The sequence below is a fragment of the Aquila chrysaetos genome, chromosome 12, assembly GCF_900496995.4.
Source record: "Aquila chrysaetos chrysaetos chromosome 12, bAquChr1.4, whole genome shotgun sequence".
Lineage (NCBI taxonomy): Eukaryota > Metazoa > Chordata > Aves > Accipitriformes > Accipitridae > Aquila > Aquila chrysaetos.
In genome coordinates, this window is record NC_044015.1 from 36185200 (window position 1) to 36201667 (window position 16468).

General features: G+C 40.3%; 1 protein-coding gene across 5 annotated transcripts in view; it reads right to left on the bottom strand.

The window, feature by feature from the left end:
• The window catches only part of TUT4 (terminal uridylyl transferase 4), a 51134-nt gene extending 36153 nt beyond the window's left edge, over positions 1-14981 (bottom strand). For 2 of the 5 annotated variants that reach the window (XM_030034218.2, XM_041128167.1), the window contains exons 1-3: positions 14179-14981; positions 3640-4312; positions 1745-1908 (exon numbers count right to left, since the gene is read on the bottom strand). In XM_030034218.2, coding sequence (XP_029890078.2) covers positions 1745-1908; positions 3640-4312; positions 14179-14190 — 849 coding nt within the window. In that variant the 5' untranslated portion in view covers positions 14191-14981. Of the gene's footprint in view, positions 1-1744; positions 1909-3639; positions 4316-12978; positions 13091-14178 lie in introns of those variants that run through there. The other 3 variants (XM_030034217.2, XM_030034216.2, XM_030034215.2) reach the window with 3 other exon arrangements.
• Between the last annotated feature and the right edge of the window lie 1487 nt (positions 14982-16468).

Here is a 16468-nt window from a genome sequence, read left to right on the forward strand (position 1 = left end):
AAAAGCTACAGACTACTACTTGAGTAAGGCAGATGCATCCAAACAAGCCAGGCCTCATGAAATTTGTGCTTGGATATTCAGGGAGCTAATCCATCTCAGAGCCAGTTGTATTTTAAAGAGCTCACAGAGAATGGGAAGCTTCCAGATCACTAGGAAAGAGAAACTTAAGAATATGTTTAAAAGGCCGAAAAGGATGAGCAAAGGAGTTAAGAGACCAGTCCGAATTAGCATCCAGAAAAATACTGTAATAAATTAAGTCATTAATAAGCCTATAGGAAAAAATCCAGGTCATAGGTGACAAACTGATCTGCTACAAACAAACTGCACTAAACCAATTTTAGGGTTGCTTTTTTGAAGATAAAAATCATGGGGCTTGAAGAAGCAGCAGGAGATGTTGTATCTTGAATTTTACAAAGTTTTTGTCACTTGTCACAGTATCAGTCTCAAAAGGAGACCATAAATACTATCTAAATAAAGAATGGTAAGGTGGGAGCAAAACTGCTCAGAAAACTGTCCTCAGAGCACACATACCTAGGCTGGTTCACCACCAGTCTAAAAGCACGTGCCAAACATTTTTTCAACAGGGGTCCTGGGATGAGAAACATTCATATTTTTGTTGAAGACTTAGGAAATGCAATAGAGGATGTACTGACTACAAATGCGAAAGATACCAAGTTGGGAGAGGTTACAGAAGATGTAAAATGACAAAAGTTCAGCGATCACAACAATTAGAGAAATGGAATAAATAAGCTGCAATTAAATAGTATCAAAGCAAAGTATCGTTCCTCCTTAGGTATTATCAACTGCAAACAATACAGGGCTGGGAACACCTGATTGGGCATTTCTTAAGAAAAGGATATGGGGATCATTGCTGGTCAAACTACAAGCCAACATCCTGTTGCTCCTAAAAAAGCAGAGATCCTAAACACAAATGCTGTATTTCAGACAGATGAAGTCAGCTTTCCTCTTTATATGTAAGACCTCAGGTGAAGTTGCATGTCCAATTTTGGATACCAGTTATATGGTGGATGCCTACAGAAAAGCAACAAGAATGAACCAGTAACTAAAAACCCCTAAGACCAAAGACCAAAGAGTGAGTCTAAAGAAGGTAAGGCTGCAGGAATGGTAATGATGTTCAAATGTGTAGGAAGTTGTGGAAAAAATTAATACACTTATGTTTATTTTCCTAGGACAACATAGGAGGGATTAAAGTACTACAAGAGACACTTACATTAGACATCAAGAAAAACTTCTGGGTTACCTATACTGACTTCGAAATCTGTTTCACTGGAGATAATATTAAGGACAGTTTAGACAAACATTTTTAAGATGTCATCTTCAACATAAGTGACTCAGACTGGCGGAAGGCTAATATACTGAAGATAGCAAAAGGTTCCTTTTGATCCTGTATTCTGAGTTTCCACGTAACCAGACTTTCTAGCAAAGCTTAGGTAAGTAATGGAACTGTAAAGCTTTAAGTCTGCAGAATTAAAAAATACTGTTCTACAAAGGCTACATGTGCCACAAAAGGAAGACTAAGATTCCAATCTATATCATCTGTCATGATGAATGACCAGTCAACCACTAGGGACAGTATCTCAGACCACTCAAAGTGATTCATTATAAAGAAGAAGGAAACAGAGGCAACAAGCTCTAGTAGAAATACCACCCAACCAGAAATATGGTAATGATAATGAAAGAAGACACCCCTTTTCTTTTTTATCTGATAAATAACTCAACCTACTTTTTCAAGTCGGGAGATATAATCTCTTTCCAGACGTTCTTCAGCTTGTTTCAATCCTAGTTGCTGTTCAGCTGTCAGATTAGATTCATCAATAACAGTGGTGTTTTCTAAATAATCAGCTTCCAAAGTATGTTCTTTAGTTGATTCAGAATTCTTCATTTTACCTAGAGAAAGAAATAGTTATTTTCTTCAGAGCAACTCAAGGAGAGGAAAAGTTAAAGTTAGAGTACAGAGCAGTTAAGAGCATCTCACTAAGGAGTCGGACAAAAATTAGAGCTACGTTATGGTTTTTTGTACAAAAGCTGGCCAAAGTCACCTTAGATGTTAGAATCTTTCCACTATGTTAACCAATATTTTGGAAAGACTTCAGAGACTAGTCTGCTACTAAGAGTGCTATCAAAAAGAGGAAAAAAGAGTAATTGGTAGATTCATTTTGTGTTTCAGTCATAACTTCACAGTCTCTATTAAGTTCTTCAAGGCAAGAAAGGGGTTTTTTTGTTATGCAGAAGTATGCAAGATCCTGATGCTCTGCTGTAACAGAAATAAGAAATATTTGGCTTACCATTTTTCACACAATACCTTTTCTTAAGGAAACATTCATAGAACTGCCTCAAAGACATTCACCCAAACGATCTTACAGAGCCAGTCATCAGGCATGTCAACCTCTCGATTTAGAAGGCTGCGGAAGTTACATCTGAACACACCAATGACACCTTGCCGCCCACGGCTAGCAACCACGGGGCTCTGGAACACTATTACTCACAAACATGCAGGTCAATTCCAAAAGGCCAGTTCCTCCAGATGCCTATGAATTGTTCATAGTCCACTAACCTGTACAAACATCTACATCTTAAATTATTCCAGTAGTTTTTACATCAGCAAAAGTGAGGGTTATTTGTGTTTTGGGTTTGTTGTTTGTTTTTTTTTTTTTCTTTCCTTTCAGATGAGATCTGTGCCCCCAGACTAGCTAGGAATCAAAACTGAGCAAGTTCTCAAGTCCTGGTTTCTCAGTGACAGATGGTCCCTGCAGTACATGATAGTGGTCTACAAAGAGCTGACTGATCACAGGATGCTGCCATTTCAACTTGTTTTTCCTGTTAAATTTTGTTAAGATAGCGAAAAAAATATGCACTTTAATATTTTCCTAGTATTTCCATACAAGCAACTGCTGTAGTTGTTGCAATAGTGGGAAATACTTCAAATAGAAGGTCTGCACTGGCACGCCATCTTAAACCAGCATTTTTATTAGAAAAAACTGCATTCTGAAAAAGTGTGACAAACCCTGAACTAAGGAGTTAACCTGAAGTGAGACGAAGTCTGATCCATATATTTAATTCTAAAATTGAAAAATATGTCTAAGAATTGAACACTGATAGGGGTAACCACTGATGGATGGTACGTATTCCAGAGCTCCCTAAACCAAAAAACCATCTACCAAAACACATTTTAAACTTTTTTAGTAACAAAGCAAGCACAACAATCACAGAAAAAAAGGTATTTTCCCCCTACCTACAAAAAACAACTTTTCTTGCAGATTTTTCCCCTAGTGTTTCTGAAAACCAGTAATAGCTGGCATTACCACAAGTGGCAATGATATTATAAAGGGTTCCCCCCTCCCAAGATACTATACTCACAAAATTGCCTGAAACCCCCACACACTAAGTATCTTGCAAAGATGTAGAGGTCTTAGGCATGAGAAAAATGGATGGCTGTTATCATAATCTCTTATTCTCTAAGTAATATACTTGTATTAATAGTATGTTCTCTCTAAATGCAATCAGCAACTTACTATATGTGAAAAGAATATGCAAATAGAAACATTTCAAAGCTCGTTTTAGATTGTTAACAATTTATTCAATTTTCTTCTGGTAAAAGCAGTGTTGAATAATACTCACTGAAGTCATCAGGCTTATGTTCCATTTTTCTTTGATCTGAAGCAGTCTTACCAGGATCACCAGTCTGATCAACACTAGTCTTCAACGTATGAACTCCCAGTGGATTTTCCAACACCAGTTTCCCTTTCTGTGTAGCTGTTGAGCTTTCTGTATTGACCCCATTCCCTGAAACATGGGAGCCTGGAAAGTTTTCTCCCACTGGTTGAGCTTTTGTCTGTTTCAGGTTTTCTACTGCTGGTGATAAATTAGAAAATTTTTTTGCTTTTCCATGACTTCGATCCTGAACATTTGACCCCATATCTTTAGTTCCAGCAATACAACTATTTACTTTGAATGATTTATTTTCTCCTTGTTTTTCAGAACAAGCATCATTTTGTTTACTTTTTTTGCTGCTATTCCCACTTGGAGAACTTCTCCCAACATCCTTCACAGATTTGTCATTTCTATTGTGTTTATAGTTTTGATTATTTGTAACTTTGACTGCTTTGCCTTCCTCACAGACAAGACGGACAGACTTCCTTGGGTCATGATTTCCATTCTTTGAGCTCTTGGCCTCTTCCATTATAGTGAAGACCTGCTTCTCCTGTCTCTGAGACCACTTGAAGTGCAATTCTTCAGCAATTTGCAGTTGATTTTTAAATCCACTGTGCAGGCAAGGATCGTAGCTGATTGTCTACTGAAGAAATAATGATAGACATTTTTAAACCAAAGGAAAAATATCAAAGCTCTGTGTAGACAATGCATTAAAATAAACCTCTCTAAAAAAAAGTGTAACTACAAATTATTATAGGAAGCATGTTCCCCCCACAGGCATAAGTGCATCTTGATAATACATTCTGTATTAAACTCATGAAAATTTTTGTCATCTTGACTTCTACTTAAAAGAGGAGGGGATATGAAGAGACGAAAAATGGCAGAGCATGGTAAAAAAACACTCAGTGATAAACCTGCCAACAGCTTGCTTTTTTCTTTCCTTCCTATTTTTGTCTTTCTGAAAAAACCAAGAACCAAGATGTCTGCAACTACACTGAAAAAAAAAATTAAAAATTAACACATCTAAAAAATACCACTCAAATTAGCCACTAGAGAAAACTAATTCAGTTTCCAGCAAGCAAGCTCCATTCTATTAACTGAATTTAAAAAAAAAAAAAAAAATTAGAGAGATATATAGCTTAAAGTATTTATAATAAACCTGAATTAACACCTGTATCCACAGACACTTAGGCGTATTTCTGACACATACAATTCTCATAGAAGTTAACAGCCATCAGTTAAGATTTTGCTTAGCCAAAAAAACCCACAAATAGTAAATATTTTGTTTAGCCATGGATTAACTTTATCTAAACCTCAGTCCTTTAGGTGATATATCATCTGAGCTTTGTGTTAGAGACAACTCAAAGATTGTTTTTCCAATGGGAAGCTAAGCATTAGTAAGTGGGTCTGTTTGTAAAGAATTACTCCTACTAATATAGAAAACAAAGGGAGAATTTGTAACAAGAACTTGGATTTTTTTTAATAACCTCGAGATAGCAATAAAACATTATGAGAATGAAGTATTAGACATAGAAGAAAATAAATTTTATAAAACTATAGCAAGATATGGAGTTCAGAGTTTCTTTCCTGTCCAGCTATGTATTTGGTAGGTAAAAGCATGATCCATGGAAATTTCTGGGTTTTAAAGAACCAATCAAAATAAGTAGTTTATCATTTAGTGAAGAAAAGGCATAACAGAAAAGTCAATGAATTACCCCTATTAGAAGTAGCACAATGTACTTTTGTACTTAAATAATAAGAACCAGAAGAACGGATCAAATTTAAATGTCTGGTTAAAAAACACCTTTCTGAATATTATTAGTATAAAGGATAGTAATTTTTTTTCCCCAAGCTATATAATGTAGTTACTATCTCTCTCTCACTTTAAAGAGACACAAATCAGAAAATACTTCAGGACACAAAGCACATACTAAAAATGGTTATCTTAAGCCGCTATTGACATAACTGAAAATACATATTATCTTTCAAAAGTGAAAATCAAACAAACAAAACCCAAATTTTCATTAAGTTAATGTTAGCATCACAGTCTTTAGTAAAATATAAAACCCGAAAAAGAAAAAAAAAAAAAATCTGTATTCCTAAATTCATTCCAACAGCTAAGTATTTTATCTCACAAATACATTTAGTTAATATTACGATTAGTTCCTATTAAACACTGATTACATCTGGCTCTTACTTCTAGACCAAAAGTCAAAGACCAAAAATCAAAAAGATAAAATAGTATTTGCCTTTGAATTGTAGTCAGTCTTTCCCATAGTAATTCTTATTAGCTTGGCAGCAGGAACTACTGCCCACCTGTACCAGCACTGCTCAAGCCTCAGTGTGGTAAGAAGAGCCCAGGGTCCCCACAGATTGGCTAAATTATTCTAGTCTCTGACCACCAGTATAAAGCACTCCTCTACAGACTGGTGAGATGTCATAGGTACATACAGGATGTTGCTATCTTTAAACTGTACTCTACTGTGATTTTTTTTTTTATGTAATCAAAAGAGAAAGAAGAGTAGGATTTTTCAAATTCTAAACTATTCCTTATGTTTTAGTTGCTTAACCTGAGGGGGGGGCGGGAACAACAGAAAAAACTCCACACACATCAATTCCACTTTCATTTCTGGTTCATTTCTGACATCCACACCACCCTTCCAACTCCAGAGTGGAGCACGCTGAGGCCACACTTCCACGTTCACTGAAAAGCAGCGTAGCTCAGCGCTAACTCCAACAGGAGCAATAACACCCTTTCTTCAACCCCAGCTACTTACTCCCACTCCTCAGGCTGCTCCCTTCCTTGTGCAGTTCTGCAGTGAACACCACCGGAAAACCAATCCAGCTTAACATAAAGCTGGCACAAGGCAGGAGGAGGAGGAGGAGCAGGAGCTGGTAATAACAAACAACTAGTAGGGTGGGGACAACTTCTCTTGGCACCACTTCCAGCTTAAAGGTACCATGAAACTCTGGCATTGGAAAAGTGGGGCTTCATTTCGCTCTGCTTTTTGTAAGTGCCAAATTATTAGATTCATATTTTGCAAGAAGGTTTAAAAAAAAAAAAATCCACAAAAATTCTACTGTAGGCTCAAATGATTTGATGTCATCCATTCAATAAAATACACAGTTATATATTCAAAGAGAATATATTAGCTTTAATCAAATGTACAAATGTGATGAGAAAAAACAACTAAGAAAACTGCTAGTAAAAAACTGTAACCCAGCTAGTAACTTGAGTACTGTGGTAACGTTACATATTTAGAGAGTGTAATCAAATGCAAGTAGTTAAGGTTGAAAAGGACAAATATATTCTTTATTCCTGAGAAATATGAATAAAGATAGGTCATGAAATTTCATAAGACAAGAATATTTTGTACAAAAAAAAAAAAAGAAGTTAAGAGTTCCACAATGAAATTCAGAATCTGAAATGCAATCGTGGTGTTGTACTTTGGGATTTTTTTTTGCTTTTTGCTTTTTTTCTTTTGCTTTTTAATACTGAAATAGTTTAGCGAACAAAAAATAATCTACTGATGTAACATACTCAATAGTAACTACATTACTGTCTCACAAAGAACTGCAAAGTAAACCAGCTAATGAAACTTAACATGAAAAACAGAGACCACTACTAACCCCAAGACAGTCTCAGAAAGACCCTTCCTCCTCTGGCAGATAGTAACAATCTACATACAAGAGGGTAGAGAGGGAAATGGGAGGAGGGAAAGGAGTGCCTCCGAAAAGAATAACATGGTTGGAAACAAAACACTAGAGTGGAGTGAATCAGTGCTGAGGTCGCATCTTTCTAGAAACCTGGATGGCATGTCTTATTCACAAGCTCAGGCTCATACCAAATTGCCAGACCTGGAATCAAAGAAGAATTTTCTCCCGGGCAGGCTGGCAACAAAAACAGTTTTTCACCTGCGTCTGCAAAGTGGGGTATGATTAACCTGTTGAAATCATTTCCACATATTTCATTTATTCAATATCCTGGTGTTACAGGGGACTCCGTTTCCCCTGCTTTCTGAATGTACAGTGCCAGTTACTCCTCCGAAATCTAGCTCAACTCTTGGCTCTTTGTAGAAAAATAATCTGGCTGAAATACAACAGCTTGAAGTCAGACAATACCATCTGACCTCAAACTCTACAAAATTATTAAGCCTATACATCCCTACAACAATCAAATTAAAAATGTTTAAAATCAGCTTCAATTTCACTACTGTAGATTTCATTTTAGGCTCACAAAACAAAGGAACAAGACTGTTTCACTTTCATTTCTGCCAGTTTCTTTTGTTTCCTCCTTCTCTCAGACTAGCATTAGAAAATTCTGCATTTGAATTGCAAAAACTCAGGGTAAGGCTTACTTCCAAACAGGAAAAAAAAAACCAAACCCCACTTTCAAGAAGATATTTCCACCCCTTTGCCCTTCCACTCTTTCCTCTCAAGTTCTTCAACCATATTTAACTCCTTCAAAAGCACACGTTTTGGGTCAGACTTTGCCGTAACAGGGACTCTTCAAAGATAAGCCCAAGTTAAACTGTGAGCTCTTGCATTCGCTCTTTTGCAAAGCATTTCTTTTTTAATCATTTCATTAGCAGAACTGAGTATACCTCGTTTCCTATACATTCATTTTGTCCTCCTCTGTGACACTCCTGATCACAGCCCATTGGGCAAGTGGAGGAGATGTGCTGTAGCTGAAGGAACATACATGCTGACTGGTTCTTAGCTACTCCCCAAGAGGAAACATAACTTCTTCCTGCTTTCTCCTCAGCAGAGACCACTCCTCTACTGAGGCATGATTTTTCCAGAAACATACAGAAACTCAACAATCTTTTGACATTACTTCAAATACGTTCTAAGATTTGGTCCCAACTGGCTGAAATGTCCAAAAGCAACAAGAATGTAGAAGAGCAACTAAAGGGAAAGAGAACAGTCTCATAAGTTTTGTTTCCTTAGGGAGTATTAGATTAAATATAAACAGCGTAAGTACTACAAACATAATTGTTATCACCCTCTTTCTATAAAGCACTCCCTCCTTTGAGATAGAGGGACCTGTATTTTATCTGAGACCTGCTTTTATCTGTCCTATTATCATTTTCCCTTAAGCTCAAATCTCTCCAGCCAGCCTTCCCACAGTAAGTGGTGTGATTAACCTCAGTCCCCCCCCCCCCCCCGCCTGATTACCAATATAGCCCAGCTGAACTTCCTCGACATAAATAAAAGGAAATTCAGCAAACAAAGGTTACAGCCACAGACAGGAACAAAAGGAAAGGTTGTCTTCTGCACTCTGCTCAGATTGCAGCACAGGTAATGTCTTCGGACAGCCCTAATGTGCTGGGGAGGTGTCTCTTTTCTGGACTGTTTACAGCCTTAGGCCCATTTTTGTGACTGAGAGCTTCACCAAATCATTCAAGCTTCTCTCATGTTCTATGCCAATAGTTAAAAAAAAAAGTTATCACACATTTATGTTTGCTTTATGATGAACTAGACATAACTTAGTACAAACTATTATCAATCCTTGATGTTTTTCCACATTACTTAAAACTAAAACTACCAGAGATTACTGGCCATTAAAGCGCCTCAGGCTCCATCAGCAATAAACCCATCAGTATTCTTAGTAACAAACATAAGTGCCATACAGTGTTTCAGATCTTCCTGTTACTACAGGCTATAGAATTTAGTCTAGTAAGTATAGCACTACCAAGATCTATCTGGAAGGAAGCCAGTGCAGTGCACACAAAATTTAACACACAAAACAGGGATGCAACAAAACTAGCACTCTGGCCTTAGTGAAGATAAATAACTCAGTAGGAAGCTCTGATGTTGTATTTACAGTGTGGAAGATTGAAAACTTCTATGAGTGATCATTACATAAACAATTATGTATAACTGTAACAGGATTATATCTGAATTACAAAAGTACCACTGAGCAACTAGAGGAACAGGAAAGGCTTTCCTTGATACAAAACTTAGTAACATATGTAGCTGCAAATATCTTACAATTAAATTATGAAATGAGCAAAATATGCTGGATAGGAGATCCGTAAAGATGTGCTTGTTACAGATTATTCTCTTTGCATTGACACCCGCTGTCTTTTCTACAACATGGTATGACTCACTGAGAAGGTGAGAATGAGGCATGTCACCAAATGCCAAGAACTACCACTTTCTGAACCTACTACCACTTTCTGAACCTACTACCACTGATGACTCCTGCTCCAAACTCCAGAAAGCCATCCTCTCTCTGTCACACCAGCTGTGTAACTAAGTTACAATGGCTTCCTTTACCTCTGCATTTCATATGAAGATTCTTAATGCTTTAGTACGTTTTAGTTCTGATCCTAGGTTTTACTGTAATAGTCCTTTAAACATTTCACAATCAACTTAAGCAAGCACTGAAGCCAGTAGAGGGGTACCACCTGCCTCAAATGTCGCTGTATGCTGTAAGATACGTCCTGTAACCAGATCAGGAAACTGATCCAAGGTAGCTCTAACTTTAAAAAACAAACAAACACAACATTTGTACCAACAGAGGTGAGGAGGCTGGAAAAACACAGTACAGCACTGCACAGGTTTAAAGCCTTTCAGAGGCTAAACTAGCTTCCAGAGGCCTGAACTGATGATGAAACTGGCTTAAATGGCAGCTATGCATTTAAACTCAATTTAGCCATCTTATTCTTAAATCTCCATTTAAACTTGGCACTTACGCTAAAGAAAAATACAGCAGTATGTATTTGTGGCATAGAAGTTTACCTGGATCTTGTATTTAAGCAATAGTGATCCCTTCACCCAAACTCTAATCCTTGAAGAAGGGACAGCCTTTAACCACTTCATACCAGTCACAAACTAGTTCACAAACTACAGCTAAACCAAATGGATCTTCTACCAGTATCCCTACTTTCACTACTGAAATATGCTGAAAATCACTACTTTAGAAAAGCTGTCAAGAATACATCCATATAGTTGGCACATAGACTAAGCCACAACAGTTTGTAACACAAAACTGATTTCAGACTCCCAAGTCAAGCTTTGCTGACACCAAAAACTAAAATCTGAAAGTTCCTTTTTGCTGGAAATATTATTTCATACATCAACAGAAATAAAAAATAAAATCTAAGAGCATCTTGTAAATTGGTTTTTTCCAAAGATTTGCTAAAATGTTAGAACCAAAATTATGAACCAAGGATACAGTATGAGTACATACACATGTATGCATGCATCTCCCGTAAAAAAAAAAAAAAAAGTAAAAATTAGATTCATATGCATTGTTACTAAATTTAGGTAATGTTTTTAGTACTTCTAAGTTAAAAGAGTTACTGATCTATCATTGATGTACAATTAAACAATTCATCAAACAATACACAATTTAGTCTCAATGTGCCAAAAGCTTCAGAAATGTTGACTTTCCCTGGATTGCTTCTATTCTGCAAATTAATCCCCTAAGGAAATTGCAGGATCCTCCTTTCTATGAGTTCTCAGTACAAGTCAGTGCCAGTATTACATTATTTCATTAAGATAGGGACAAAAATAAAGTTAATTTAGTAGAAATGCTTTGTAAAATTTCAAAAGCAAGCATTATGACTAGAAAACAGGATATACTCTCAGCTGGGCAAAATTTTGAACTGCCTTATGGTATCAATATGAATACACAATCCAAAACCATTACTCTGACAAGCAGATCCACAAGACATTTAAGAGGAGCTCCCCAGGGATATCTCGCTTTCAAGTAGGACACAGGGAAATCCTGCTCCCTTTTCTCTTTCTCCCCGTAGCAGCAATTCCCTTCAGAGAAAGAACCAGGTAAATGCCCCACACCGTGCAGGTGCCTCACAGCATTCGGCATTTTCTTTTCTTCTGCGAGTTGAGGTATGAGAGAAAGTCCCAGCTGTTTTCTGTGCAAGAACAGGACAGAGAAGGAACTTTCTGATCCCTCTGTATGTATCTTCTGGGAACATATCCCAATACATATGTTCTGGGAAATGGTAATTTCATCCCAAAATTAATTTTATGAAGGTATTTTTACTAAAGTTAAGTAGAAAAATTATTACAAAAGCTCACTGCAAAACTGATGCTTGTAAAGGAGACCTCTCACTCCTAATATAGCATCTTCTGCCAGATACTGTAATTAACTCATACTTCCATGGCTGGTTTACTTTTCTTGTCAAGGAAATAATTATGTCACAACTATCTGGGGTCAGACTATCCAAAAAGCACCTACTGAAACTGGGAGCACAAGTCAAACAAAAACAGAAACAATGCATATCCTCTATTTTCAAGCAAATGCCATGACTCTCAAATCCAGGGCACAGTGCTCAGGAAGCCAAGTGACGTGGAGGTGGCATGAATGTAAATAAAAATTATTAGATCCGTACTTGCGTACAACAATCTTTTTAATGTACTAATCCCTACCTTAGCCTATACCTGATTATATTGTTTCTCTGCATGTTACAAGCTCGTCCTCCTTTGATATACCCAGAAACAACCTTAAAAGCAAGAAGGCCTCAGGTAATATGACACATTCAGCCAGCTGGCAAATTGCAACATATTGCAAAAGCAGAAAAGTCGTTCAGCTCTGTTTGTATACAAGATAAGCCAACAAAAGAGCACAAACACGTAGGCGAAGGGATGCCTGTGTGTCATTTCAGGCACATCATAACCCACAGAAAGACCCTCTAGCTTCGGCAAGAAGCAGCGGTGGGGGGCACAGCTCGAGAGGACGGCCCGGGACACGGGGGCATTTCCCCGGGGGGGGGCCTCACCCACTCCAATGGTGTCGTCCCCCCCCGAGTATTTAATTCCACTGGGGGTGAGAACAACAAGCTGCACGCACCCAGCTCCAGCCTGGCAGACCCCGGCGGGCGGGCGCGCAGCCGGGCGCTGTCCTCAGGACGGCCGCCCGCCCGCCCGCCCGCCTGGATGCGGGCCGTGAGGCCGGCCCCGCTTCCCCGCTGACCTTGCCCCCCCCCCCCCCCCCCCGCAACCCCCCCGGGCCGTGACCGGCGTCCCCGGCCGGGTGTGAGGGGCAGCCCCAGCGCGGCCACCTTGCCCGGGCGCGGGGTCGGGAGGCCGCGACGGGCCGCCGAGGCGGGGCGCGGGCAGGAGGGCCGGGGCAGGGCGGAGCTGGGGCGCCGAGGGCTGAGGCGGGGGGCGCCGGCGCGGACAAGCCCCCCCCCCCCCCGAGCCCGCCTCTCCCCCGCCCCGCTCGGGGGGAGAGAGAGAGAGCGAGCGGAGCGCGCCCAGCCACCCCCACCCCTCGGGGGAGGCCCGTGATGCTGGGCGGAGCCCCCCTCCCCGGCCCCGGGAGCCCGGTACCTGGCTGCGGCGCTAGGGGTGCCGGGGCTGCGCCCCCGCCATGCCCGGCTCCAGCTGCTGGAGGCCCCGACGCCAGCGGCTCAGTCCGGCCCGGCCGCCATGTCAAGCGCGCCGCGCGATGCATTGTGGGGCGAGGGCGGGAGGGAGAGCCTCGAGGGCGGGCGGCGCGGGGCGGCGGGCGGACGGACGGCTGGCTGGCTGTGCCCGGCCCGGCTCTGCCCTGCCCGGATCGGCCCCGGCCGCCGGGGGAGCTCCCTCTGCGCCTCCCTTCTCATCTCCCCCGGCCCTCAGGGCCTGCCTCCCCCAGCGCCACAGCCGAAAACGGGGACCTGGGAATTAAGCAGCTCAGGTTTTTCCTTAATCCCACCCCCCAGCCACCCTAATTTTTTTCCCCGTTTTTCATCCCAGGCTTCTCCTCACGCACTCTAGGCCCCAGGCCCTGTGGAGCAGGGTTAGGGGTTGCCTGGAGGGTCTGCCCCACGCTGCAGCTTGGGCCTTGTTCCACCCTTGCTCGGGGCTTCCCCCCCCCCCCCCGCTCCCGAGGCGGCCGTTGGGTGGGGAAGGGCAGGTGTGCTCCACACAAAGCAGCCTGTGGTAAACAGGGACGCTGAGGGGAAATGGCTCCCGGCTCCCTGACCTTGGCTATGAAGCTGGCCCCGGCAGCAGCTAGGGACAGCATCTTGGCCAGCGTGTCTGCTGGCAGTTTCACAGGTCTCGGGGGAGAAGAGCCGGCCCGCCTGGCTCTTGGCAGTGCTGGAGGGTGACCTAAAGACATTGGCAAGTGCTTGTGTAAGGCAAATCTTTCTGTGATCCAGAACAGTACTACCCCTTCTTGGCAGTGAAACGTCATGTTGCTGGCACTTCCTAGCCCAGGCTAAGGAGGCCTTCCCAGAAAAACAGAGCGCGTAAAAGATTATTGTTGAACTACTAAAGGGGTTCAAAGGAAAGTATTAAACATAATCTGAATACTAGTGCTGGAAACACTACCTCAGAGAGCCTACGTAGGTAAACAAAAGTTGCAAAATCTGTAATACTGGATTCTACAAATACTGGCAAGACATACTTCTGAATGTATTGTGAAGTCAGTGAGATCCTTAGAGCTAATCTGCTTTTTTGTGGTTCACTTGAAGTTCACGTTTTACGAAATGAGGATTGGGTAGCTCAGGGTATTGCTAATGGGATGTAGCACAGAGCTTTCACCTTTCGGAACATGGGCTGATCCAGTCCAGGTCAGCAGCGACAGGAATTGCAGTGCTGCAATGCTGTTTGGGGACAGCTGAGGTTAGCTGGCTGGTGGCTTCAGTCCAGTCCTATTTGACAAAGATTTTCATTAGGTTTAGTAGGCCAAAGAGTAAATTGCAAAAGTAACTAAATTATACTTGCTACTGGATACAGTCCTCCTAGATGAACATTTAGACATGCTAGCGAGCAAACACACACCTGTTTGCAAACCTGACTGGCATTTTTCCTGCAAGATGAAATTTGTTAGGATATATCAGATTTAGTTTAAATAGTTGGATAGACTTTAATATGAGATGCTAGTGCAGTTTGGCTCTGCAAACTTGAATCATTGAAAACCCAACAGTCTTTGACATAGTCTCTTCTCTGTGTGTATTCAGAAACAATTCTTCCTTCTTTGCCAATGTTAAAGAATGTTTTATCGCAGGGAGCAATATAGAAACATGGCAGGAAAAGAGGAAGCTGAATTCTACCGCCAGCTGGCCATTATTTAAAAAATTCCCAATTCAGTGCCAGTGATCAAAAAATTTCAGATTCTGGGCTCAGTTTGTAGGAGAAAATTTAATTCTGAAAGCCACTAAATTTTATCTAGAAATCAGAGACAATAATCATAAAGCTGTAGGAAGCAGATTTTATAAAGTCCCTTTCCAGAGCAAAACCTTGCTTGTCTCATGTGGCAGTATGATGCCTCATTTTTAGTCCCATACCCAAACTATTATAACTTTATGCCTCAAAAAACATAAAAGTGTATTGTAGATTTCTTTTTAATTTTCTGGCCAAAAAAATGCTTATGTTGAATTATTTTCATCGTTGGAATGATTTTTTTTAATTATTTTTAGGATTTACTAGGTTTTAAAAATTTATTTAAATTTATACACTATATTAAAACCCTATTCTCTGTCTCCAGCTGTGTCTGAAGAAACTCTAAAGCTTCTTAAATAATTTATTTATAAAATGAGGAAATCATATTTGACTGTCATCTAAAGGAAAGGTTCTTGGTCAATACTACAGCCAGGAAAGTATACAGAAGGATAGCACTTATCTGTGAAGATGAGAACTTTAGATTCTTAGGACAGTGTATCTTCCCCATAGACAGCATGGTAGAAGATTTTCCATCCAAATATTTTTGTAGCATGTTGCACTATTGCATGATGCTGGATGTCTCCTTAAGCTGAAATACATAAAAACATGAAAAATCTGAAATGTTTAAAAACTATAATTACATTTTTTCAACTAGTTATACATGGCTTCTTCACTTACAGTAATGCCACTTATGTTTGAATTACCTAACCAAATTTAATCAAGGTATCAAAGATCTACCAAAACTCAGTTTAAAAAATAATGAATCACAAAGATTACAAAATGTAATTTGCTCTTCAAAAGACAGATTTCCAATATGCCTTGGATTTGCTACTTAATTCTTTTCTGTAAATCACTACATTTTGCTTTTCTTTGCCAAGAATTATCAGAATCATAGGCATGGAGAACCAGTTTCTCGGTCCAAGAAGAAATCAATGACCATCAAATGCATTCTATTGTTGTTACTTTATATACACAAACTCTTTTCTTCCAGCAGGCGTAGTAGCAAATTGTACAAATGGCTATTTTTTCTTGCAGACAACCCAAGAATGGCATCAGTGCACTGAAGCAGTGGTTTGGCTCTGCATATCTGAAAGCTTTGGTACCAACTTCAGTTCCTGATGCTTAATGCCTCTTTCTTGCTTAAAAACCCTTTGGTAATGTGGTTTCTCCCAGATCACACAGTGAAGACTAGCGGTCTGGCCACTCACTTCTCACCAGCCAGGTGCATGCAGAGACGAATTTCCTGAAGGCCTGGCTAATGGTGCTGCATTTCACATGATACTGTGCACGGCATGTTTGTAATTCTGTTTTTGCTGACTGTACGCTGTGACTCTTGTTCTGAGCACTTGCATCAGTAACCCCTAGCAACCAAGCCACTGGTATCCTCTGACATTACACTGAAGTTACTAGACGCTATAGTTAGTATACTAAAAAAAAGGCACCTGCAAATCCATCAAAAATCACAATAACTCTATCCCTTATTTTCCTAGGACATAGTTAAAGCAGGTCGCTAAATCTGACTGGTATCCCACAGACACATACAGGATTACTATTCTTGAGCCAACTAGCACTTTGATTCGTCTTGTACCCATAAATGGCCTTACTTAATACACCACTACCACCATGAAACACTCCATTTTAGAGCAGCTGAATGCTCCATAAATACATC